Source organism: Opisthorchis viverrini, assembly GCF_000715545.1.
Source record: "Opisthorchis viverrini unplaced genomic scaffold opera_v5_135, whole genome shotgun sequence".
Classification (NCBI taxonomy): domain Eukaryota; kingdom Metazoa; phylum Platyhelminthes; class Trematoda; order Opisthorchiida; family Opisthorchiidae; genus Opisthorchis; species Opisthorchis viverrini.
The window spans coordinates 404,841-432,328 of record NW_008751792.1 but is presented as its reverse complement, the minus strand read 5'-3'; the positions used below and the strand labels follow the sequence as shown (position 1 = coordinate 432,328).

The following is a 27,488-nucleotide window of genomic DNA, read 5'->3' as shown; positions in this document are numbered from 1 at the left end:
AGGCAGGTGAGTTGGCGGCTCTCACCAAACGGCTTAGCAACACACGACCAGCGTACTGTCTTCTCCCTATCGCGTAGTCTGGCGGGCTCAGTGCAGACGTAACCAATAGACGGCCACCCACGATACAACCAATAGCTTATCCAATGTTGGCTATCTTCCTGCGTCACGACTAATTTAGTGTAATCCTAAATAAGCTGGTCAACTGAATTAGTCCCACAGATGCTGTAATCTAGTGTAGAAACTGGGATTCCAGAAGAAAGTACCCCGTCGTCAGTGTGTTCTAAGGAGTTGTGCTTGACAGCTAGCACCATATCAGCGGCCACCGGTCAACACTGCACGGCCCGTTCCACCGAATAATGTCGAGGTCTGTTGTTGACAATATATCTAGAGGATAAAGTTTCCGTGAAGAAATTTAGTCATGAAGCCAAGTCACGACTGCTAAATAAAGTGTCAAATGAACCGCTTGTTCTCAAGACAATCACGGGAAAGCGGAAAGACAAAAGCCACATGAAAATAAACGGTTGCTGATGAGAATTTACAAATAGCCACAGTTTTGTAGAAGCTCACTGAGTGAGAACACAGAGTAGGTCAAGTAAGGTATGAAAAGCGTACAGCTAACTTTGAACAGTAGACTTAAATACCCAAAGGTGTGTGATAAGGCACTCCACCGTGGTTGCACACGTCAAAGCTGATCGACCTCAAGGAGTTATACAGTCTCTTATCATATGATGAGTCCAATTCCGAGAAACATTCATGGACCTTCTTTAGTCCCTGTAGGCGAAAAGAGAGAAACACGTTAGAACTCTGAAGTGAACGATGTTGTGGAAATAAACGAGTGAAACGGGAGCATTTTACACGAGTGGGAAAAATTAGGAGCGAAAGTGTGACCGGCGTGACTCAGTTGAATCCCAGTTGGAGCTGGAATGCAGGGTTGACGGAGACTCGGGGAGAGTGCACCTACCTGATGAGCCCCAAGAAGGAGGAAACTGATCGTGGGCTATAGAAAAGCCTTTAGCAACATTGTAAATGGTATTTATTCAGCGAAGAGTCATAGCCGTCTGGATACAACGTAACTGAATTGCTTCTTTGCTTTGCTGGGATAGGGAAGTTGGTATTAAATGGCCACTGTCACAGTGTTTATCTTTCCCCAACATACACAGCTTCGTTATTCATTTTGATATGAACGAAGCTAGAAGAGCGGGTGCGGTCAGTTGACGAAAAGTTCAGCCACACAAGCGTACTACTGTTTGTCAGCGCGTTTCACTTTACCTTTGGCTCAGCTACCGGTGTAGCGATGATACTACTGATGGGGGAGGCATGCGAGTAGTATGTTTTCTTCTTGTAAATTCGCTTGAAAAGGGAGATCTACTGCGGATTTGTGTGATTGTTTTGCAGCATTTGCTTGGACTTGAGCAACACTCAATGAATATTCAGGAAAGTTCAGGAAGACGCGTTCAAGAGAAGATGGATATTCAGTTTCTGTAATTGAGATGCATATGAGAGTTTTGCTTTCCTGTCCAGTAATCTGTAACTAGTCAGTTGGCATTTTCTGATAGATAACTCCGCAGCGAAGGCATTCTTCATTTCACCGGTAGATAAGTTCTGCACGGAGCCAAAGACTTTCACTCACCCCCGAGTTCAAGCATCAGTGAAGTGCTACTCACCAAAACGGGCGGGGAAATCGAACTCAGTATTTGGTGAAGTGCATTTAGCGACACTGATTGTATAGCTTGCATTCATCGTAGTTTTAGGTATTCTCATAAAAAAATCGTTCAGCTGTAGCACCCTTCCGGTGCCTAACTGCCATGCCACCCGAAGGTTGCACGAGGACTGGGATACTGCCAGGTCGCCCAAGCCTAGACAGGGGTATTCTCATAAACAAGCTGGACATCATACAAGATGTCTTCAGAGTTTAATTCATGTCATTTTAAATTCATACTCCTATTGGAAAAAGCCCTGCTAAGGTGATCTCGAAAGGACATGTGAATTATCGTACAGATTCGTACAGTTCGTGGTGACCTCTTGGGACGGTGATATGTGATAACATAGGCTTACTTTTCGCTTACACTTGCATTAAAAACGACTGAAAGAAGCTAGAATATAATCGGACAGTATCACATTACATAAGATCAACATTTAGGGTGTTCATGAATTGATGCTCAAACATGTGTTAAGGTTGGTAACCGCCATATTAATGCATAATCAAGTCCAGAAGGGTTCAGTGACACCCAGTGGAATAACTAAGCGTGGTTCTGTTGGGTCTTTGTGCTAGCTGGGTGATTTAGGAGCTTGATGGAATCTATTCTATCACTTTGATAGTCTAGTACTTGAGTGGGGAAGCTTCAAGAAGACAAAGGAAACCAGATGAAGATAGGCTATATTGCAGATGAACCAATGGAAGAAAGAGTGCTGCGGCTCAGGGGGCTACAACACAGAGAAATATTGCAAAAGGTAGAATTTTTCGTTAGGACTTGACAGTCCTAACACCTCTCTTTTCAAAATGTGTACGTTTTCAGATGCATACAGCGACAGTTTCCCAACGGTGAGAAAAGGATACGCGCACACATAACCACACAACGGAAACAGAACGCTGTATACATATGTATACATATATCGTATATCGTTGGCAGGTTCTGCAGCTACCCTTGATTAAGGACACCAGTAAACACTATAAACTGGATCAGAGACAAAAGACGGTTAGCTCGATGTTCAATGTAAACACAGAGTAAGCTCATCGTGGTGATAGGCTGTGAGATGCGCGCATCTAGAACACTAGAACAATAAACGACACTTCGACTTCAACAAGAGCGACTTTATTCCCCATGTCCTAATTATGTCAGTTCTGTTATTACCGATTGGAAGATATTCCAGACATCGTTTCTATCATTGGCAGAGAGTACCAGAAGTAGATACTAGCACCTGATTACTACATTCTAGATGGGAGAGCATCGGTGAGACCAAGATTGTTTCAAGGCTTTCAAATGACGCCATGTATATTCTCGAGTGACTTCTACGTTGCGTCTAGGTGCCCTATCGGATGGGGAACTTGCGCTGTCAATCCTACTCAGAACCTTTGGTTCATCAGCAAATGGCCAGAAGAAGGTTCTACACGCACCTTACATGGAATACGTACTTATCTCGTCTGGGAACTGGGAAAAAACTGACCAGATGGATCCACAAAGTGCTTCGGACTTGAGATCAACAACAACCGTGGGTGACAAGACGGACAATAAGAACTTACGTTTTGGCAGATCGCATTTGTCAAGTGCACTTCATGTTCAGCAAACTGCGAATGTTCCTTCACGGCCATCGTAGCTCTGGATAGTGCGCACATCATTGCATAGATTTCCACGATTGCATCGGCCAGTCGAATAAGACGAAACTGTTCTTCAACAACATCTTTCCCGTATCTGCGGAGTAGAATCATGCACTCCTCACCAAACAGGTCTATCGAGTCGCCCAGATGTTCGCCAACACTGATTAGCGATGCGGGTACTAAGTTGCTAAGAGTGTGGCCAGAACCGAAGCCGAAATTGCTAAGCACGGAAGAGGGAGGAACAGGTCATATGATATGTAAGCATGCTGCGAGGTGAGTGAAAGAAGGCGACCGAAATTAGTTACCACATGACTAGCTGCCTTGTTCGCAAACCCAGTAGCCAACAACTGATAAAAATCACCAGTAGAACTTGAAGACGGGGATATAGGATACAGGGCAAGGTTGATTCGTAATATCGTCTAGAAGAGATCAGACACTGATGAATCGTAACCGGATGGCAGGACGCCAAGGTTACAATGACTGTACAATTTGAAAGCAAAGCGTAATACTACTAATAGTAACGACAATAAAATAATTCAGTTAGAACATCTTTTCGGTGCCTAGCCACCCAAAGGAAGCACGAGGGCTGGGATACTGCCAGGTTGCCCAAGCCTAGACAAGATATTCGTTACACTTCGGGACTCTTAAGAAAGTACACCTGGGAAAGTAAAGGACGTCTCGTTACCCGTCATGCACGCGAAACAGGTTCGAAAAATTTCACCTGATCATTCGCCAGCTCATCCAGAGGAAAAAAATTACCAAGGCCCCAAAGGCCAACAAGCATTATAGTACTGGGAATCAGACGGGACTTCCATTCTCTCTCAGTGCGGATTAGTACGGGGTCGGAAACGAATTGTGGAAAGATAAACCATGGCACAGTCGCGCCCTCAATGGAGCTCATTTATACAAGCTATTGCCTTCAATGTATAGCTCCCTTCCCAATCCCCCCATTCAACATGGTGCCGTATGTATGCACCAATTTATCAGCTCCCGCTTCCAATGCGCAGCTACCTAACCCACCTCCCCGAGTTATTGGTGAACGAAACTGCGGGAGCTACAACCACTGTATGACGAGTACGCGGTTATTACGGCTGAGAGTGATGATGATGGAAGATCACGCCTCGTTTAGACGAGCAGTGATGTGAGCTGAAGGCGTTGGTGGTCGATAACACTGTATAGGAATACTAGGCAGTCGGTGCTCATCAATTCGATGAGATCCAACAAACTTTGTTGGACCGATGGTAACAAATCACTTCAGTATTATGAAACCTTATTCACGGTAAATGTCACGCGTCAGAGGTCGACATGAATGTTCACGTGACAAGTGCAACTTATTCCACTAAACTCGAATACACCGTACATAACACAAAAATTACTGGTGTTGTTGGCAAAAAAGAACAACGACAACAATGTAGATCCATGACGAAGGGGTGGTTAGACATGCTCTAATCAATTAATAACAGTAAACGAATGTTTTTGTATGGTGATTAGTCCCCATGGCGTTAGTGTGACAAGGAGCTGTGGTGTGGAGCTCGCGTGATTGGAATCGGTCCAGGCATGGCAGTAGTTGACAGCCGAGCGTGCAACCCACGGCTATTACTGAATCAGAATAGCTCAACAGTGATCGCGGAACCTCTAGGTAGCGGATAGAAATTGGCTACCAAGGGGGGAGGGTATTGATAAAGTGGTCTTGGATAAGAAGCCCAACACTAGGGACTGCCAAATTCGGTATTGATGACGGGATACCCCAAACATGATCCCAGTTCGATACATAAATTACCTAACGCACTGTTTCAGAAGCTCCTCACTACGCACACTACAAAGGTTAACTTTTCAACTATCAATAGTTCAGGCATCGCACCGCAACTCTTCTTCGAATCACATTGAGCAAGAGCACGCGCAGTCGATACCCGCTCATTGTTGGACAGTGCGAATTGAAGAGATACAGAGTGCTAGCACAAGCAGGTACAACACTCTGTTCCGGTCCCCAAAGACAAACGAATAAGAAATGGATGCTTCGACGTGTGTTGCGTGGTTGCCTACAAACATGAACGAGCACCGCCTGTTTCAACCCCTTCCTCGTCTGGAAAGATAGATTAGAAATCGTTCAGCTGTAGCACTTTTTCGGTGCCTAACTCCCAGAAGGAAGCAGGAGGGCTGGCATACTGTCAGGCTGCCCAAGTCCAGACAGGGGAAGTCAAGAGGCAAAGGTCGGGTTGGAACCACGGACCTTCCAATCAGTAAATTCGCGCTCTAACCATTGAACCATATCGCCCCCAATGGTGGCACTCAGGCTTGAGAATGTGAGTGTATATAGGATATGCGTTCAATAGTGGGAGTTTTTTAGTTAGATCAGGCTAACATGAGAAATGCTGTCGGCATGGTTAATCTGAATAAGTGAATTTCGGTATCCTACCTGCAACACCGGTCTGATTAAGAGGTTTACGGCCGGAAGCAGTTTGTTTCGTGGGAACACAAGATCTAATAATGCGGAATCTTGACCTGAGAGCGAACGAAATAGATGTCAGTTTGACCGATTTCCGAGATGAAATTCCAACCAACGTGTGGTCACACACATGACCAATGACTCGTTATTTATACATCAGGAGGAGATTGGCAAACACTGAGACACACTCAGCCTGACTATACAGGAACCCCGTAAGATGCATCCTTCGAGGAGAGATCGCTCCCTTGGAGTCCATAACAGCATTCACCGGTATGCTACTGTCTCAGGAGAAGCGATATTCTGGGAGAGGCCGAACAACCCTCTTCTTTGCAGCAGTATTTTGGGAAGTTACTTCTCATCTAATTTAAGAGCGGAGAAAGTAAAAATTATACTGTACAACTTACTGTTTGAGCCTTTGTGTTCCCAGTCGGACGATGCCCACTGGAGACTTCCTGGCAGCTGCCAGATGCTTGCCGGCGTACCGCAACCCAGTGAGCGCGATAAATAAGCGCAGAACATCATTGGCCCCTTCGAATATGCGGAAGACGCGGAGATCACGCAACACTCGTTCCAGGTTGGCGTGTTTCATGTACCCAGTACCCCCGTGAAGCTGGAACAAAGTGGATTGGTTGTGATATCGACCAGCATTATATTGGGAAGATAGCACCCCTGACTCATACGTTTACCACGCGCACAGTCCCCCATCATAACTAGCATTATCACCATTTTTAGCGGAAAAAATCGTGTGCTTGTTGTACATTGGTTAAAGCTGCTACCGTTTTGTCCACCAATGATCTGGAGAGGGAGGAACATTGGCAGCAGCCGACCTGAACCCGCCACATCGACGTGGTGGTCAAGCTTGAGTGCTACAAGGGGGCGAGATGGCTCAGTGGTTAGAAAGAGAACCTACGACCGGAAGGTTTGTCCACCAATGATCTGGAGAGGGAGGAACATTGGCAGCAGCCGACCTGAACCCGCCACATCGACGTGGTGGTCAAGCTTGAGTGCTACAAGGGGGCGAGATGGCTCAGTGGTTAGAAAGAGAACCTACTGACCGAAAGGTCCGTGGTTCGAATCCGACCTCTGCCTCTCGACTTCCCCCGACTAGGCTTGGACAACCTGGCAGTATCTCATCCTTCGTGCTTGCTTCTTGTAGCATGGAAGCTTGGAACCGAAAGGGTGTTACCGCTAAATGATTTCCTTAGTTGGGACAGTTCACCGAGGCAACGCCGAAAGTCGATGAGAGCCTGAATAACAGCTTTATGCATTACGCATCACTCGGATAATGGCGCGTCCACGCTCTGCATGGAGCTACCTGACTTGGAATCTCTGACAAGCGGATCAACCGATCGACACAACCAGGACAACTACTGGGTAGCGGTTCGAGGCGTCGGGTAACCACATCACTCAAGCATGAACACGTTCACCTGTTCAGACACGAAAATTCAGGTGCGTCCAGCGTGCGCTGGTGGATCAGTAGTAACATGCTTGCCTCGCACATCAGACGTCCGGAGTTCAAACCCTAGCATGGCCAAGGATATCCACTGCGGACGAGCTCTAATAAGAGCGAAACTCGGATCCCCTTTGGTATGGACTTCCCAGAACAATTGCCTCGGGACAGGAAAACTGTTTAAACGAAAGATTGAATCGAATGTAAATTCGACAAATTCCGCAACTACGTACGACCCAGGCCTGATTCAATCAAGTGAAAGTTGCATCATTTAGTTATTCCAGATTGACAAGGTTCTCCCGGCACCAATTTCAAGAAAAACGGAGGACATCCTTGCCGAACACCACTTTTGCAAGGAAGTTTGTAGAGAGCTCACTATCATCGTCATCACGATAAACGGTCACGTGCTCGGTGCGCTTTTGAAATTTCCCTTGCTTTGTGTTTTTACAGAAAAACAAAACGCTTTGTCTGCGAAAGCAAGGATGATACGTTCGGAAGAGAAAGCTAAGTAGTATTTATTATCAACATACTCAGAGAAGACAGGTAGCCGACGAGTTTCACGGAGAAAATCATGACCATTGACGCCCCCTTCTTTTTATAGGGGGGGGGGGGCTATGCGGCTGAATAGGTGCGCTGTACCCCAAAATGCCTGCCGCAGTGGACCATTCCAACTGTCATTCAACGAGGCCACCTTTAATAGAGAGCCGCCCTCAAACTGAAAGAAAGGCTTCCTGGGCAAGACCAATCCATACATGCTCATACACGTGTTATTGCGCGGCAGAGTACGTTGGCCGCACAACTAGGCGCTTGGCCGTACGGGATCCAGAACACGATCCGGCCTGGCTTGGAAGAAGCGTTTTCAGCGCTGCCGTGATTCCTTTAATCGAAACCAAACACCAAAATTGTTTACAAGGTATCGCGAATCACCCAAAGGCAATTGAGCACCCTAATTTAGCTGTTATTTACCTTATATATACCTTATATATACCTTATGTAGCTTATATACACACACTACGCTTGGCATGGCTCCGAAATGACAGTTCAGAGGCACAACCTAACCAAACCACGTGACACCTACTGACAACACATGATCTTGTTATTGATTTGTCATGTTGATGGTTGGGTAGAAGCAGATCATCTGCCCCACTATAAACCAGAATTTTTCTATTTTGTTACTTTGTGATTGCACTGAGTGAAGAAGGAAGTCCACGCACCAACGCTCCTTCCAGTACTTTATGGAAATCTTTCGTTTGCTTTTCCGTACGATTCAAGTGCTTGTTGCACCAAGCTTCGCCGATGCACTCCCACGATATTCTGTCTACGCTGAGTTGCATCTGCAACCCGATGGAGTGGAACCGTAGGTTGAGTAGGAGGGGAAGGCGGGACGCACCAACAGAACCCAAACTCCTCATCATCTCTTTCACACGTTGCCCACTTCGCGGTTTGCGCCATTCTGAAGCAGGCACGGAGAACAACACTCGTCTCGGTAGACGGTGTTTCGGTATGCGTAGCACATGACTGAGCCATCGTAGTCCGTGGTGCTGGATGTTTTCCCGGATTGAAGTACCTGCTGCACAACCAAATACCTGCTTTCCAGTTACCTCGTTACGATTCCGTTGGCGCCATCCAAAACCAACAATGCTTCTGAGGCAGCATTGGTAAAGAATCTGAAGACGCCTCACAGCAACTGCCCCAAGAGGCCATGTCTCACAACCATTCAACAATACAGCCCTTACTGTAGCAAGATACAAGCTACCCTTAAGACTCAGTGGCATTCTTTTTTTATTCCACACGTGAAGCAAATTAGCAAACGTGATTCCAAACTTTGAGATTTGTTCACTGACTTCTTCAGATACGTTTCCGTCAGAGCTAATACAACTACCGAGATATGTGAAATTATCCACGACCTCCAGTGATTGTCCTTGAACTGCTAGGCTGCATGTTGTGAAGCATGACGATGTACTTTGAAGGTGCAAGGTGCATGCCAGAAAAGTGGTGGTTAGTTCGTTCAACAGACTTGTGCTTCGCCCTCGTCTTCAAAGATGACGACGATATCGTCTGCGTATTCCAGATTGACAAGAAGAACGGGGGGGAGTGGACATCCTTGCCGAACACCACTTTTGTGAGGAACCTTCTAGAGAGCTCACCATCCTCGTCACCACGACTGCGCCGATTGTACATGCACAACATGCTGTTCGCATGTACAAATGTGCTCTGCAAATTTCACAAACCATAAGCCGCGCCTTTGAAGTCGATCGTCTAACGGAGCTTACCCTGAAGTCTGTAACCCTAGTAGATATGTGCTGCCGATGTTTCGTTTCACGACCGCTGGCTTCACCAACCCTAACACGGAGGCAAGTAATGCAATCACAAAATCTTGGACCACACACTGGGTGTGGCATAATCGCATTCTTTCATTTAGTCACTCCGCGACGTCACTCTCAACAGCATCTACTTTGAAATACGTCATTTGAGGAAAATACCATGGCCTGTTTGCACCACTGCAAAACATAGAAACCCCGATGCCTCAAAAATGTAAGTCACTTTCAGTGGACTGAAAGGTGACTGCAGTTGATCGATAGCAGTCGCGCGCACCATATTTTTGATGAGTTTTGAGTACGAAGTCGCTGTGAAAACCTCGCCATAAATGAGAGACAGATTTACTCAGCAAAACCCATGACACCGCTAAATTACTCGGTATTCAGCCGGCGGAATTACAATGAACATGTACTGGTTCTATGAGAATAAACGAATGGTCCGTCAAACTTTGGTCGCCTGTCGAGTGATATCAACCGAAGTGTCCGTTAGCCTTGGAGGTCAGCTAATCACGTTTGCAGTAAATCGAAATAGCCTGAGAATCCTGTAGGGTTAGTGGGGCCCTTTTGGCTGCAGACTGCAGCGAACAAGGACACTTTGTGCACTTTAGAGTGAAAACTCGTCAAGTAGTTTCGAACCTAGTGCAATAACCTGAACGACATGTCAATTGTATGCGCCACAGCTAAGTTCGAATCCCACGGCTTGGCATTCATAAGATCTACCGTAGAGGTAGACATCGTCACTGCGCACTAATGATGTCCCCTCGTACGGTGACGAGACGTTTGCCAAGCCTGAGTGTTCAGCTGTAGCACCCTTCCGGTGCCTAGCTGCCATGCTGCCCGACGGAAGCACGAGGGCTGGGATACTGCCAGGTTGCCCAAGCCTAGACAGGGGAAGTCGAGAGGCGGAGGTCGGATTTGAACCACGGACCTTCCGTCAGTGAATTCGCGCTCTAACCACTTGAGCCTGGCGAACAGATCAACAGCCTCCTGATCCACAACCAATAAGCTGAGTGACAGCCCACCACCACATAGATCTGTCAAGATAGCGTCTTTCGAAATAAGCAAACAAATTGGCGGAAAAATCAACAGATAACTAAATACTGAAGATCATCTCACCTGAATCGCTTCGTCCACACAATACCAAGCAGCTTCTGATGAGTAGACTTTACTTATGGCGGCTTCAACTTGAAAATCCTGCGCGCCCAAATCCATCGAACCGGCAATCATGAAGGCCATGGACTGAAAGAAAACCACCAACAGAGATCAGATACACTTGTGAGAATGACCATCAAACACAGACGCGTAAACTTGCGTTTACAAAGGAAAACGGCAGTCATGGCCCGACGAAGCAGCACCAATCGTCGCTATCCATGAGCTTTCTCAAATTTACTGCCAGTTCGTTGGATCAAGCTAGGCTACTACTTAGCTCCCTTCGAAATGGTATCTAGGTCTCACTTTGAAATCTTCAGTGACTTGTTTTATGGGAGCAGTGAACGCAGGGGGGAGTTGACGAACTCCGACGTTTTCTTAGACGATCCGCTGAACAAAGACCTTAGTCGTGATAGACTATTGTCTACGAGCTAAGGATGACCAAAGGGATCACCAATTCGCGTCCCAGTGTAGGCTGATACCACGAACATTACGGAAATTGACCAGTGCAGACGCACGCTCACTAGTACGACTGACGTTTTCGTCCCGGGATCGCTTTTCCGTTCTTTACCATCCAAAACAACCACACACAGAGGTACGGCTGCCTCGTGAATCCGACATACCACCGTCTTCTTTATGACTATGGCAAATGTTGCTGTCTGACAAGCAGAGGCTGACCAACGTCCATATCACCGTCCGGAATGCTTTATCATCAATACACGGCTGAAGAAACGTCCACTGGTTCACTCATGCATCAAGCTTGTATCATCCATCAGCTACGCCTCCTCCCACCCGGTAACGCAAGAGTGACCTCTTAAACTATTTGGTACGGTTACCGTGGTCGAATTATCTGTTTTAATACCTTGAGTGATTATGGGAGCGGAGCGCTACCGTGGACACAACTAAGGAGTGACTGTGGACGCTGTGAGTAGGATGCCGTTTTTTTTCTAGTAAAAGATATTAAAATAAAAAGACAACCGTTCAGCTATAACACACTTTCGGTGCCTAACTGCCATGCCACCCGAAGGGAGCACGAGGGCTGGTATACTGCCAGGCTGCCCAAACCTATACAGGGGAAGCCAAGAGGCAGAGGTCGGGTTCGAACCACGGACCTTCCGGTTAGTAAATTCGCGCTCTAACCACTTGAGCCATGTCGCTCCTAGGTCGATTGTTGTATTGATGCATGTGTTGCACTGATTCTGACTGAGTGATTTGCACTTTTGTCCATGTGGTCAGTTTTAGACCAGAAATCCACCTCACAACCGGCGGTTTTCTTGCCTTCTTGATGCGTAAGTCGGATTGTAAAGAGAGAGCGGTGTACCGGTGACTGGAGTGAACCAAGGCCTTTAATGGAATGAATTAACTTTAGCAGTTAATACAAATACTTTCTGAATTTTTCCACCCAGGCAAATCTCCCCTGAACATACAACATAAATACTTAAAGACAACGCCCAAGAACGACCCCCAGGGACAGCCAACAAGTGGTAGTCTCAGAAGTCACTGGAAAAAGGTGTTACATATTACTGCGCCATTCTCATGCCTAAAACTCAATTGGCTTACCTCGGCGACGTACTGGCGCATTGTCATGTTTGCCAGTTTTTCTTGGACATTCTGAAACTCATTCAGCGTTCGCCCAAACTGCTTACGCTGAACGACGTATTGAGCAGTTTTCTGAATAGCAGCACGCATCGTACCGGACAGAGCAGCGGCCATTCCGAAACGACCTTGATTCAATATGTTGACGGCAATCTTGAATCCGTCACCAACTTGACCCAACACGTTCTCAACCGGCACCTGATGAAGACAAGCAAAACGATAGTGAATAAGCTGGCGAGCGACCGTACAGTTATCCAGTTACGTCGTGCGGGAATGACATCATCACTAGCAGCTGTAAGGACCGCGTAATTGCCCTACATTGGTTGCGGCTGCCATAAAGATACTTATTTTTAGGTGCATTCCTTCCTCTCTAGAGAGACCAAACTCCTCTGATCAGCTGAACTTTAGGATCAGTTATTGGGGTGTATTTTCTTAACGGTATCCAATAGCGATATTTCTACTCATCCAAAGCGCAACCAGATATCCATTTATTCCTTGTGTCCTGAGACTTTTATGCTGTAAGCGCGATGATCGATCGTCCCGGTTAAGGTTACATTAGTTTATAAACAGCGCTTCGTCCCCGCACGACAAACCGAAAGTCTAACCACTTCATCATCTCGCCTCTCTGAAGTATTTTAGATCAGTGCGTAACCGCACTGGCTAAGCGAAATACAGCACCATCTTCTGCTAACAAACCCCACAAGAAGAAACAACACCTACAAATGATGAAGTTTCAGTGGGGAGCGGCCTCTTTACCCAATCACTCATTGATGAAACAAGCCTGACTTGCTTTCAAAGAAGAAACGCCACAATGAACAAACTTCATATTATCGACCCAAACGGTTAACAGCAACCGGCTCTTCTTCACTGAGCTTGGATCGCTTTGGGTAATGTATGGTCTATATACCCATGACAATTCGATGGAAAATGCCACAGTTGCAATATGGTTTGAAAGCAAACCAGCTGGAACGGCCATTGCTTCGGCCATGGTTTTTTGACCTCAGAACGAGTGAGTGAACTTTAGTAAGTCACGATTCAACCAGACTGGACCGAAAAGACTTTACTTATGGCGGCTTCAACTTGAAAATCCTGCGCGCCCAAATCCATCGAACCGGCAATCATGAAGGCCATGGACTGAAAGAAAACCACCAACAGAGATCAGATACACTTGTGAGAATGACCATCAAACACAGACGCGTAAACTTGCGTTTACAAAGGAAAACGGCAGTCATGGCCCGACGAAGCAGCACCAATCGTCGCTATCCATGAGCTTTCTCAAATTTACTGCCAGTTCGTTGGATCAAGCTAGGCTACTACTTAGCTCCCTTCGAAATGGTATCTAGGTCTCACTTTGAAATCTTCAGTGACTTGTTTTATGGGAGCAGTGAACGCAGGGGGGAGTTGACGAACTCCGACGTTTTCTTAGACGATCCGCTGAACAAAGACCTTAGTCGTGATAGACTATTGTCTACGAGCTAAGGATGACCAAAGGGATCACCAATTCGCGTCCCAGTGTAGGCTGATACCACGAACATTACGGAAATTGACCAGTGCAGACGCACGCTCACTAGTACGACTGACGTTTTCGTCCCGGGATCGCTTTTCCGTTCTTTACCATCCAAAACAACCACACACAGAGGTACGGCTGCCTCGTGAATCCGACATACCACCGTCTTCTTTATGACTATGGCAAATGTTGCTGTCTGACAAGCAGAGGCTGACCAACGTCCATATCACCGTCCGGAATGCTTTATCATCAATACACGGCTGAAGAAACGTCCACTGGTTCACTCATGCATCAAGCTTGTATCATCCATCAGCTACGCCTCCTCCCACCCGGTAACGCAAGAGTGACCTCTTAAACTATTTGGTACGGTTACCGTGGTCGAATTATCTGTTTTAATACCTTGAGTGATTATGGGAGCGGAGCGCTACCGTGGACACAACTAAGGAGTGACTGTGGACGCTGTGAGTAGGATGCCGTTTTTTTTCTAGTAAAAGATATTAAAATAAAAAGACAACCGTTCAGCTATAACACACTTTCGGTGCCTAACTGCCATGCCACCCGAAGGGAGCACGAGGGCTGGTATACTGCCAGGCTGCCCAAACCTATACAGGGGAAGCCAAGAGGCAGAGGTCGGGTTCGAACCACGGACCTTCCGGTTAGTAAATTCGCGCTCTAACCACTTGAGCCATGTCGCTCCTAGGTCGATTGTTGTATTGATGCATGTGTTGCACTGATTCTGACTGAGTGATTTGCACTTTTGTCCATGTGGTCAGTTTTAGACCAGAAATCCACCTCACAACCGGCGGTTTTCTTGCCTTCTTGATGCGTAAGTCGGATTGTAAAGAGAGAGCGGTGTACCGGTGACTGGAGTGAACCAAGGCCTTTAATGGAATGAATTAACTTTAGCAGTTAATACAAATACTTTCTGAATTTTTCCACCCAGGCAAATCTCCCCTGAACATACAACATAAATACTTAAAGACAACGCCCAAGAACGACCCCCAGGGACAGCCAACAAGTGGTAGTCTCAGAAGTCACTGGAAAAAGGTGTTACATATTACTGCGCCATTCTCATGCCTAAAACTCAATTGGCTTACCTCGGCGACGTACTGGCGCATTGTCATGTTTGCCAGTTTTTCTTGGACATTCTGAAACTCATTCAGCGTTCGCCCAAACTGCTTACGCTGAACGACGTATTGAGCAGTTTTCTGAATAGCAGCACGCATCGTACCGGACAGAGCAGCGGCCATTCCGAAACGACCTTGATTCAATATGTTGACGGCAATCTTGAATCCGTCACCAACTTGACCCAACACGTTCTCAACCGGCACCTGATGAAGCAAAACAAAACGATAGTGAATAAGATGGCGAGCGACCGTACAGTTATCCAGTTACGTCGTGCGGGAATGACATCATCACTAGCAGCGGACCGCGTAAATAGCGATATTTCTACTCATCCAAAGCGCAACCAGATATCCATTTATTCCTTGTGTCCTGAGACTTTTATGCTGTAAGCGCGATGATCGATCCGGTTGGTTAAGGTTACATTAGTTTATAAACAGCGCTTCGTCCCCGCACGACAAACCGAAAGTCTAACCACTTCATCATCTCGCCTCTCTGAAGTATTTTAGATCAGTGCGTAACCGCACTGGCTAAGCGAAATACAGCACCATCTTCTGCTAACAAACCCCACAAGAAGAAACAACACCTACAAAGGAGGCCGCTTCGGTGGCAGGGAAGTATTTTCACTCAAACACCTAACTTGATTTCAAAGAAGAAATGCCACAGTGAACAAGCTCTATATTATCGACCCAAACTTACAGGTCAAACGGTTAACAGCAACCGGCTCGTTTTCACTGAACTTGGCTCGCTTTGGGCAATATATGGTCTATATACCCACGATAATTCGATGGAACATAGTTGCAATATGGTTTGAAAAGAAAACAGCTGGAACGGTGATTGCTTCGGCTGCTACGTTTTGACCTCAGAACGAGTGAGTGAACTTTAGTAAGTCACGATTCAACCAGACTGAACCGGTAATTCGTACTGCTTAGATGAGCTGCTATCGTGTTTTGCACGTGATCGAATAAGGTAGGACATATGCCGTTCTAGCCGTTTTCTGATGTACGCATCGAGTTGGACAACCTACCTGGGCTTGCGTCACATTTGCCGATCAAGGAACAGCTATTAAGAGAAAATTACACTTGATGTCAGTAGTCACAGTCACTTCCGAAGTGAATCCCAAGCTGTGAGTTGCAAAATATTTTCCTTAAGAAAGCTTTGATTCCCGCGGAATGGCTTCACAGGCACTTCTGAAAGGCAGCTTGATACAGACATGAAATTTTGGGGCTGCCTGATTTCTTTCGCTTTACATGTCCCAGTAAGAATTCACCCGAGTACTCATTTGATTTCCGCGGAATGGCTTCACAGACACTTCTGCAAGGCAGCTTGATACAGACAGGAAATTTTGGGGCTGTCTGATTTCTTTCGCTCTGCATGTCCCAGTACGAGGTTATCCGAGTACTCGTGTTCTCTCGGGAACCTCGATATACAACTCCTTTCCTCTTCAACGTACGTGCTATTTACCGGACGCTTGATCCGGTTCCGGTTACGGTGCATTCACACAAAACTGTGAAATTTCGAGTGCTGGCCGTCCAGATAGACAAGTATTATAGCCGTTTCTGAACAGTATGCCCAATCATCGAATCGGTAATATGTGAATTAACAGCAAATCACCGTTGCTTCACTCTCCGCATGAAATAGGACTGTTAAATAGTAAGTAAATCAGTGAAGTCGTTCCTGTGTAATAGTGTGCCAACATAGCGTCTGTAAAGCAAGGCTGTTTGGTTACGAGGCTTAAAACGCAACATCAATAGTTGCAGATGGAAATGGCAGCCGATAGGGAGCTAAACAGAGATCCGATCCCATCTCTTTATCTGTACGTTGAATGTAGATCGTAAACATAACGAATGTTGTCAAAGTGATGTGGCCAATAAAGTTCCACGCAAAATCGATCGTACCAAATAGAGGGAGGTTAGTAAAAAAGGAGACATCTAAAAAGAATGTATATCTGTCGTTGATACTGAAATTTTAAGTGTGCGGTGTAGTACTTATCCTTGTTTAGGCGTCTGCCTTCACACAAAAAGGGCCAATTCCTTTTTTGTGTTTCTTTTTCGAGTTCAGCACTGTGGTACCAGGTTCTCGCTCGAGATGACCTAAGAGGGGGAGCTGGCGTTGTCCGGATCAGTATACACAAGGATGTTCAGCTGTAACACACTGCCTGTGCCTAACTGCCATGACACCCAAGGTTGCCCGAGTCCAGACAGCAGCAGTCGAGAAGTCGAGATTGGGTTCGAACCACAAACCTTCTGGTAAGTCCGCACATTAACAATCGAGCTATCTCGAGCCCATCCTCTGGTAGACAATTAATCTGCGACGTCTGGCGGGCATTCTTCAAGAAGTGTTTCTATTGAAATAGATTATCCAAATGAATGCACCGAAGAATTTCGAAAAAAGCTCGAGGGTAAACAAGACTAGTGAGAGGCAGCAAAGGGATTGGTCAGGTGGAAACGACCATGACAAAGCACTTAAATAGACAGAGAAGTCCCAGTGAAAAGTACGCAACTTTCCATGCGCGAAACGCGAAGATAAAACAAGTATTTCCAACCCTTCGTGTCCATTTTACATTGACCCAAGGGGTTTTGGATTCACAACCAATCTTCGTTGAAGGGTTGTGGAACCTCACTGATGTTTCGTTTATCAGTATATGATCAAAATACCCACAAATGTTGAGCAAACCTATGCTGCAGACGAAATCCAAGAACAATAAACCATTAAAAATAGGAATTGTGCATGATCGTTATAGAACTTCGGCACAAAATCCGGTCGTGCGATGTGCGCACAGACGAAAGCATGTTTTGTGACTGGTGCTTCAGAGTATTTCTCTTCAAATTCAGTCGCGCACTAATCGGATCAGTATAAAACCAGAAGTTATTGGTTAGGTCACGCAGGGGGACAAGAACTGCCCACAGTCTGCAAGGTCTTGCCAAGTAGCGAGTGTAGCGAGAAAACTGTTAGGAGGACTGCCTCCTAACAAACATATTCATATTGTTGACTATAACTTATGTTTCAATGCTCAACATTTCTCTCTCTCTATTACAGCCTTTCACTGGACTGTTTTAGTCCATTCCATTCTTGATTCTTTTGAATCTCGATATTGGCTGTTCAGTTGCTGCAGTACTTTATTCTCAAGGCTTCTCAATTCCGTTGATTGACTGATTAGTAGAGGACATAACACTGGCGACGGGGATGGGAGGAGGAGGACTGCCTCCTAAAAAAACATTCCGATCAACTATCACATCTCAGTAACCCTTACATATTGTCACTGGAGATGCAATGAAAGTCGAGAGGCAAAAAAAAACAATAAAATGCATAGAAGTACGGGCCACCTGCAGTGGCATATTCCTCATTGCCTGGAAAAACGGGAATTCATAGATGAATCCAAAACCCATGCTGGAAGGTCTGGGCTAAGCAACCTTGGACGTGCTGCGTATGTGACGACAGCGGCCTCCTCATTTTCGGAACAATCAAATGCGGTATCCTAGGCGAACAAAGCACAGACCTGAACTCGTAGGAACCTTAAGCAATGTGTTAGACTCACTGATCTGGAATTGCCTTACAGACGTCATCCTGGGTGGTTTTGCTGAGAAGAGAAAAAACGGAACATCCATATCTGTCACTCTTTCAAGGGGTGGGATGACTCGGAGTAGCATCAGGTCCTAGGTGCTTCTGAGCAGACCAAAGACAGAGAAGAACAATCGAAAAGTCAGAGATGGGTTCGGACATCGAACGTTTTGCCCGCAGCTCCTCGGCCAGCACGATACAAACCATGCATGGACAAGAGGAAAAAAGTGAGAATTCCTGGGGCAACATGTGAGCCGACAAACACGTCATACCTTATGCTAACTCCGACCAGCTATGCAAGTCAGAGACGAGTCACCTGAAACAGACCGAATGTTTTTCTAAGCACTTTAGACCACTTTGAAGTCGGTGCCACCAGATGGACGGAGTAACAGCTCATCTGCAGTAGTTCACTGGTAAATATAAGCGCCGCTAGTACTCACCTTGCAATCATCAAAGTAGAGGGCCGTTGTATTTGAAGCATGGATGCCCATTTTTTCTTCCGGCTGACTGTGTGTGACGCCTCCGAACCCTCGTTCAACAATGAAAGCTGTGACTTTATCCGTAGTTTTGCCATCCTCGTCAGTGACTGGTGTCTGTGGTAAACATCAGAAAAGATAGACGATAACATGAAAACACTTTCAAATACAGTTCAGTCCAAGAATGCGGGCAGTGATATGTAAAAGAGCCTTATTTCGGAGGCCTGCAGCGGAGACGGAGCACCAGCTTGTCATTTGTACACTGTTTCCAGCTGTACGGAGTAGATTTTGATAACCTAGTTAGACCGTCTGAACACGGACCGATAAATTTGAAGGTTTGTGTAACGAAAAATCGAATATTACACGCACACGGAACCGAGTGCTAATCAAATAATAATAATCAATCAGTTGCAACATCCGTTTGGTTCCCAGCTGCGTGCCACTCGAAGAAAGCACGAAGGATAACATACTGTTAAGTTGCCCAAGCCTAGACAAGAGCAGCTGAAATGTTGATGTTGGATTCGAACCATGGATCCTCCGACCAGTAATTTCGCGTCCCAATCACTGAGCTACCTCGACCGAGTTGTGACGGTCCACGTAATCTATGAGCTTCTTTTGTGGGTATGGAACTGAAAACTACTCTCAGCTGTAACACCCTTCCGGTGCCTAGCTGCCATGCTACCCGAAGGAAGCACGAGGGCTGGAATACTGTCAGGTTGCCCAAGCCTAGACAGAGGAAGTCGAGAGGCAGAGGTCGGGTTCGAACCGCGGACCTTCCGGTCGGTAAATTCGCGCTCTAACCACTTGAGCCACCTGGCCCCTTCGACTTCCAAAAGTGGGATGAAGGGGGTGACCATGAATATTGGCTGTCACCGGAAACGCATTGTAGCCAGCATGAGACAACAATAATAAGCCCTTGGCGGACTTCACTCATTGCAAGAGTTGTCTGCCCACAGATTCTACACTTCGGACAAGTATATGGTCAGCGGAGGTGCATATCTCCGAACTCGACAAAGCTGCTCTGGTGACCGTTGTGGTAATACAAACAAGCTCATTGATTTCAGAACCTGTATCCGACGTGTCCTCCATTTGTATAATTCAGGCACACCTGGAGTCAATGTGACATAAGCGCGTGAATGTGAAGTTAATATACATCAAATACCGCTTCAGATGCCTTCAGTTAATAGGCTATAAACCGTGTACTAAAGCTACGCTGGTTTCGGCTGCAAAGGTTTCGCTCACCTAGGAATAGGAGACTGACATTCGTTGAAGTTCGTTCAATTTTTCGGTGCCTAGCTGTCATGCCACCCACAGGATTCACAATGAATAAGATAGGGCCAAGCTGTCCAAAGCTAGGCGACAGCAGTCGATATGCTGAGGTTCGGTTCGAACCTTCCGGTCAGCAAGTTCGCGCCTTAACTACCCATACATCTTGAGCTCAATAGGAAACTAGTGCATGAACAATTATTTATCAGAGATAACCCAGTCGGCTCGCCGAAAATGAAGCTATTTGGACTGGACACGACTGAACGCTATGAACTGCGTAAACAAGCAATAGTAGCCAGTTACATCGACAATTTTTTATTCGGGTCACATGATCTCTGTTCCTATCTCCAACCCATACGAGCCTACTGGCTTGTGCTTTCATAGTTCGTTTCACGGCTTTGACTATCCGCCTTTCAGTAACTTTTAACCCAGCACACAGCTGGGGAAGTAAAGCTATGTAAGACAAATATACATCTGAAGTGCGCGATACCTGTCCTGACAAGCGTGACTTATGTGGCGTGACTGACTTTCGTCAAGGACATCGAAGAGTGGCAGAAGTTGATCTGGTCTTCACGGTTCGTGAACTGAGCTCGCTTTCCACCAGCCCACAGGGAATTGTGCCGCGTTGACTGATGGACCTTCACGCACGAGGTTTGCATTCCAGTTCATTCGTGAATCGCTTTGCCTACAGCCATCGTCTTTTGGCCAGACGATCCAATCAGCTAAAATATGGCGCGGCGAAAGCCTTCCTCACTTCCTGAGGCTTTGCAACCCATCACCTTCCTCTGTCCCCCGTTCTTCAGACTCTTGATAAGCCGACGGTTGAGAGATCTACGTACGTAGTTATGGATTTCTGACATCAATTTGGCATACTAAGATGGCTCGGACAGACGATCCTGGAAACCGGTAGCATAGTCCCCTTCGTTCTTTCCAGTTCATCCTCTAGATGAGCTTCATCCTTAGCATGCAGGAAAGTACATCTGGTGTGAACCATGCTGGTGCATTCCATTTGCGGGAATGGGTTGCCACTGACCAGGGGTACTCATTTGGATGGCGGCATTACGCAAACGGTGGCGCTTATTCTCGATCGACAATAGACCGCATTTTTCAATGACCTGTTTCGCTCTCTGCACTCGCAGTACTAGTTCAGTACAGTTTCATATTATTGTTCTCACCTCACACGCCTACAGCGTTATCTAAATTAAACGCCATACCGACCGGTCTCAGTACTCGGCACCGACAGTCAGGGCGGTGGTAATGGTGGAAGGCATCAAAATATCATTTTACATATATGTCACGCAATTTCATTTTAGTCAGTTTATCAGCTATAAACCATGTACCAGTATCATGCTGGATTCAGTTGCTACAGTTTCGGTCACCAGTGTTTTCTATTGTCACAAAAACGGGATACATTCGATCGCACTAAAAACGCGGTCGTATCACAGAAGTATAGCTCGGTTTTCGTCAGTTTTGCGCAAGAACCATCAGCTAAAAAATGAATGTCCTTCAATGTAGAGCACTGTACATTGAATTGGAACAACACAGGGACTTATAGCAACAAAGTGCATATCGAATAACGAGGCATTGAGCCGTGTGAAAATAAGAACCATCAACCACAACGTGAATGAGATTTCGTTGGGTTACTCAGGTGCCACCAATGATGGCTAAACAGCCACCAGAAGAGCTTGGAATAGCGTTGGAACTATCCTCCCTCCACGGAGAGTTGAAGGTAAAACTTGTTCGCACTTTGTCAACCCCACTGGCCAACCATTCACGGTTATCTAACCATAACTCAACTAATACCATCTATATGGCAAGAAAAGCTAATATTGGTGCTATAGATGTCATCCAATGGGCTTTTACTACGAAAACTGTTGCTTTGTTTGGCCAGTCGAGACAGTCTGAAAGGTTGTGAGGTATACAGTACAGGATGTGTCCAACACTGCACCTGTTTCCGTCTCTACTGGGGATCATGGTATGGAACCTTTGAATGAGTGAAACTGGACAAAACAATCAACCGCCACGTTAAAGACGATTTCAAGGCTTCAGGAACATGGCGAACTAATCTCAATACAATTCCTATTCAGCTTGGTTTGGTTATTCTTGTTTACCAGTATTTTTTTGGTAAACTTGGCACATGCCTTAAAACCGAGACTGGCCTGTCTAAAGGTCATAAGATACCTGATCCGATCCTAAATCATTTCTCAGGCATAGGATCTATGTCCTAGCTGCTTCCCACTGGGTTCCCGATCACATCAATCCCACATTATGATAGCCTCACCGTGTCCTAGATCACACTCACACACTAACCCGATGAAATGTTTAGATAAGTGACCTTGATGGTCTCCATGATGGAATTCCATATGCGGCTTGGATAACTCCACTTCAACTTGGTAGTGAAATAAATCGTTTAGCTGCAACACCCTTTCGGTGTCTAATTACCACGCCACCCGAAGGAGGCACGAGAATTGGGATACTGCAAGATTGTCTGAGCCCAAGCAGAAGTCGACATGCAGACGCTCTATTGAAAAGCTCTTTCCAGTTGTTTGGAGACGTTACAGATACTCTTCTTGGGTCAGTGTTTAATTGACGCACCGGTTGTACGAGCATCTTGTCGGGCACCTCAAGACGTCTCAGTTCAGCTACTCGAATAGACCAAGTCTCACGTCCATACAACAAAACAGCCCACATTGTAGCTTGATACACACGTCCCTTCAGATTCACGGATAAACCAATCTGACTCCATGGGTGTTTCAAATTAGCGAACGCAACCCGAGCATTGCAGATTTGTGCGTCGACCTCATCTGTCACTACAATCAGAACTAATACAACTTCCAAGATACGTGAAACGTTTCACAACTTCCAGCACCTCTCCCTGGATTGTAAGTAGCGTGTTCAGTGACTGCATATCCACGAGCACGACCGTACACTTTGTGGGTGCAAAGTGCATACCAACGGACGGGATGACTTTGGTCAGCTCATCCGAAAACATCTGCGCCTTCTGCTCCTCTTCGGAGATGATAACGATGTCGTCTGCATTTTGCAGATCGACAAGGTTTTTGTCCTCGGCTATATAAACACTGGGGTTTTGGAGACCTTCCAGCGTTCATCTCATGGTTTCATCGATCACGAATTTAAACAGGAACAGAGAGAGTGGGTATCTCTGACAGCACCGCTTTATGTACGAAAGCCTCTGGAGATATCGCTGTATACTCTCGCACGCCGGAAGTCCGAGAATTCAAAGAGCTAATTATGTTCACAAACTTCCGCGACATTCCTTCTTGGGCAACCATGTCAAGGACAAAACGGTCAACCGAGTCAAATGCGCATTGAAAATCCAGGAATACTAGAATTGTGGATCACTTATATGTATGGTGTTGTTCTAGCACCTGACGAAGAGTGAAGATTTGGTCGACGCAAACACCTAACAGGCCGAAATCCCGCTTGCTGCTCTCGAGTCGCTGTTTCACGAGCCACCATAAGGCGACGAATAACAAGTGACGCCAACAACCTTGTCAAGCTAATTCTCCTGTGGCCACCACACTCACTACCAGCCCCTTTTTTGAAAATGGCAACTATCACCGACTCTCCCCAGTTATATGGACTCCCATCCCCGAACGCAAGCAAATAAATCAGACAAGTGCTGACCGAGGACTTCACTCCCATCTTTGAATGCGGGTGGGAAGTCATATGGACCAGATGCTCGATGGCGTTTGAGAGAACATATGCAATCACAAACCTCTGAGGCAGGTGGTTCCACGTTCGCCGTCCAGGGTTCTATGTCAACTGTGGGCTCCAGATGAGTGGCAGCTGGTGGCCCACCGGTAGGGGCGTTCATCTTCGATCAGGATGCTCATTCCTTTTAGATCCTTGATGGTTTCATTCAAAGGTGTTTTCCGAAAACCAGTCGCTTGGATCGACTGAAATAATCTTCGGACATTACCGGCTTTCTGGGCTATTCCATTTCCTTTTGGCTTTCTGTGTCTACCACACTTCCCGGTCGGCTCACACGCTCACTTTCACTTGACGCCTGATAATTCGTCGCACCAGGTTAAGTTCGGGACCGGTTGGGATATTTCGTCGAGATTTAAGCAGTGCGCCTGGTGGTGCTATGCCACAGGCTAAATTCCCAGCACTATGCAGAGAGGTGGCAATCTCATTCCAGTATGAGTTCGCGTCTGACGGTAGAACATTTGGAAGAGAATCTAGAAGACGATCCTGGTAAATTCATCTAACATCCGGATCTGCCAGTCTCTCAGTTGCCAAGCGACTTGTCCGCACCTCATGCGTCCCTGGAAAACGTAGGGAGAAGTGACTCCGGACGAGTGCGTGGTCGGAATCCACAAATGCGTTCCAAAGCGATCGGTAGTCAGTTATTGACTTCGGCTATATCGGAAGTCAGCAGTTCAGCTGAAGCAATCGTTCACCATTGTCTGGACGTGCCGAGTCCAATCCAAGTCGACCTAATTGAGTCTCAGATACGCTAAGCCTGTCCACTTGTGACTCAAATTTCCGGCAACTACCACAATACCTGAGCTTTATAGCTCGCCGCAAGATGCCATTTAGGGCGTCATAAAACCTAGCTTTGATGGCGTCAGAGCTGGTCATTTGGGGCAATAAACAAACATCGGTCAAATTACCGCTTGTGAGATTTTTCGGACGTTGTCAGACGAACCGCACAGAGGCGACTACCAACAGGCATCCAGTCAAGTAAGAATACTTCCACCCAGTGAATTAGGACGATACCAACACTTGCAAATCCCGTCGCAGCAGCCTCTGGATCACCAAGGATGCGTAGCTGGAAGCGAGTGGGGAGTGATGGGGCGGTCAAATCAACTATTGTGCTTGCATCTTGAATTCTTGTTTCTGAGACAGAGCACATATCGATGCCAAGCGAGTCCAGTGTGACAGAAACAGTAGCTTTTGTCCTGCTTGCTTGAAGACAGCCAGACAGACTGGGTGTCGAGGCTTGAAGATTGGTTTGGAGATACCTGAGGGTGTCGGCGCCGTGTGACGAGCAGATGTTGCTCGCGAAGCCGATACAAGACGAACGGAGTCATCAGTCCTAAGTTCTGGGCCTACAAGGAGAGAGTTGTCAATTGGATGGGAGGAGGGGAAGAAAAATGTGAAAGAGAAGGAATGCATCAGCAGTAGCACGTTTTCACTTACCCGCCCTGTTTTATGCAGCGAGTAAGGCGACCCGGCTGATGGCATTACGCGATGGCTGATGTGGCATGAGTATCGTCACCTGTAAATGCCATGGTTGTACGAGGACTGGGATACTGCCAGGGCGCCCACACCTAGACAGGACGATTTGGGTCCTCAACCAAAGCCTTTGGCTCAAAAGCCTAACCGCAAGGCAGCGGCTTGGCGGGAAATACAGATGCATTATCATTTTTGCGGAGCAAATCGCCACGTTCCATGCCCCAGTCTGGAGGGCCAGGAGACTGTACTTGTGAGACCTGTAATCACTGACCAACCTAGTACGAGAGACTGTGAGTGTAGCGGGGACACCTCCTGTGTAGCTCAATGGGTCGCTGAGGTGCGAAAACCGTCAGACCACGGATATGAAACAATGGTTGTTCAAAATGACTTTCAAAATATTTAGGAGTTTAACGCTCACGTTCGATCCCCAAACTTTAATCTCTTCCTTAAGGAAAGGGAAAGCGATTTTACGCTAGAAGGCGAACAACTGTGTATCTGTGCTCTGAAATGGATTATGGAGAGTGCGTTTCATTATCCTCGAAGAACTCAAAGTACCTCAATAGTTGAGAAGTGAACCTATTGATCAGAGATTCGTGATTCGAACAATACCTAAGCATCCTGACTGTTGCCGTTCAGACTTGAAAACCTAGCAGTATCCCAAGCGTCGTGCTCCCTTCGGGTACAACGCCAGCTAGGCACCAAAAGATTGTTACAGTTGGAAGCCCATTATTTTCTGTCCATGAAGAGCCAACTTACATTATGATTGCTCTAAATGGACGTTAAGGAGATGAAATTGGTTTTATTTCCATCACGTGCGAGGTCCTTGTCCATGTATGACAGCGAAATCTGAGTGGACCTCGAAGAAATCGACCCATGTAGTCAACAACCAGAGAGAGCGATCAGAGATCTTTCCACATCACATGTTTCTTCAGTCATAGCGAAGCGTTTCGAAAGAACTAAATGGAAGGCCGGGGTGTAGCTTGGTTAGTGATGCTATGCTTTGAACCAGATATTTAGAATTGTTGCCCATTTCCACTTTCACCTTCGACAGCCGTTTCAGATGTGATAGGGCACAGGAAGGTTTCGCCTTAGATGTTAGGATGCACTTGTCTCCCTGACTACTTACGCCATTTATATCCAACGCCGTATTTTACGCGCGATATCGCATGCTTGATATTACCTGTATGTAGATCTAACTGCTTACGATAACGTTCCCTTGAACCAGGGACTTCGGTTTTCAATGTTATTTTCATGTTGGAATTTTAGGTGTCAACATGACAACCTTAGGAGGACTTGCGGAAAGCAAGTAAAAACGAGGCTGGATGGTGTCTCAATAACTCAAACATAATATTGCAAATCTTTCGGCAACGAACAATCACAAACGTACCTTCGCGAATACCGTAAATATCTTCGCCAGCCCACCGTTACTGATCCATATTTTCGTTCCATTCAGAATATAGTGCTTCCCATCTGGTGAGAGTTTTGCTGTTGTCTGAATTGAGGCAGCATCAGACCCTGAGCCTGGTTCAGTTAGACAATAGGCAGCAATAGCTTTTCCTGTGGTCAAGTCCGGCAGATACTTCGCTTTCTGGGCTTCGGTGCCATACAGAACTATTCCTTTGTAGCCGATACTCTAAGGGATAGTTATGGAAAACCACTGTACCTGATGAGCTCCTAAATGTATGCCCAGCGCAAGATCACTCTGGCCAATAATGTTCACCAGTCGAGCGTACTCGGAATTTCCCAGACCCAGACCCTGGTATTCTTCTGGTGCCTGCAGTCCATAAGCTCCCATGTCGCCTAGTACACGGGATAGTTTCTCGTCAAACTTCCCCTCCGCATCGTGCTTCACAGCGTCCACCTCTGTCTAAACGAATCATCAACTACTGCAACGCCAAACCTCAATAAACTTTTCAAGCGGGGTAACAATGTCCTGTAGATGCTGCAGCCTCTCAGAAGTTAGGGCTATGAATTGTGAAATCTGATGAGGCACAAACCTTTAGGAAATGGCAGAACCTCGTTGACGTTGAGCTTCCCCCGGAACACATTCATAGCGAAAGAATTGGTTTCCGGTAA

At 46.4% G+C, this 27,488-nt stretch overlaps 1 protein-coding gene across 1 annotated transcript; it reads right to left on the bottom strand.

Annotated features, from left to right (window-relative positions):
- Window positions 1–363: 363 nt before the first annotated feature.
- On the bottom strand, window positions 364–27,488 carry T265_06522 (hypothetical protein; the record flags this gene model as incomplete). The annotated part of the gene is made up of 11 exons (XM_009171805.1): window positions 364–771; window positions 3,242–3,536; window positions 6,167–6,372; window positions 10,647–10,769; window positions 12,240–12,473; window positions 14,880–15,113; window positions 18,906–19,058; window positions 26,800–27,045; window positions 27,076–27,279; window positions 27,313–27,377; window positions 27,410–27,488. 11 exons carry the CDS (start codon window positions 27,462–27,464, stop codon window positions 634–636), a joined length of 1,953 nt encoding a protein of 650 aa, XP_009170069.1.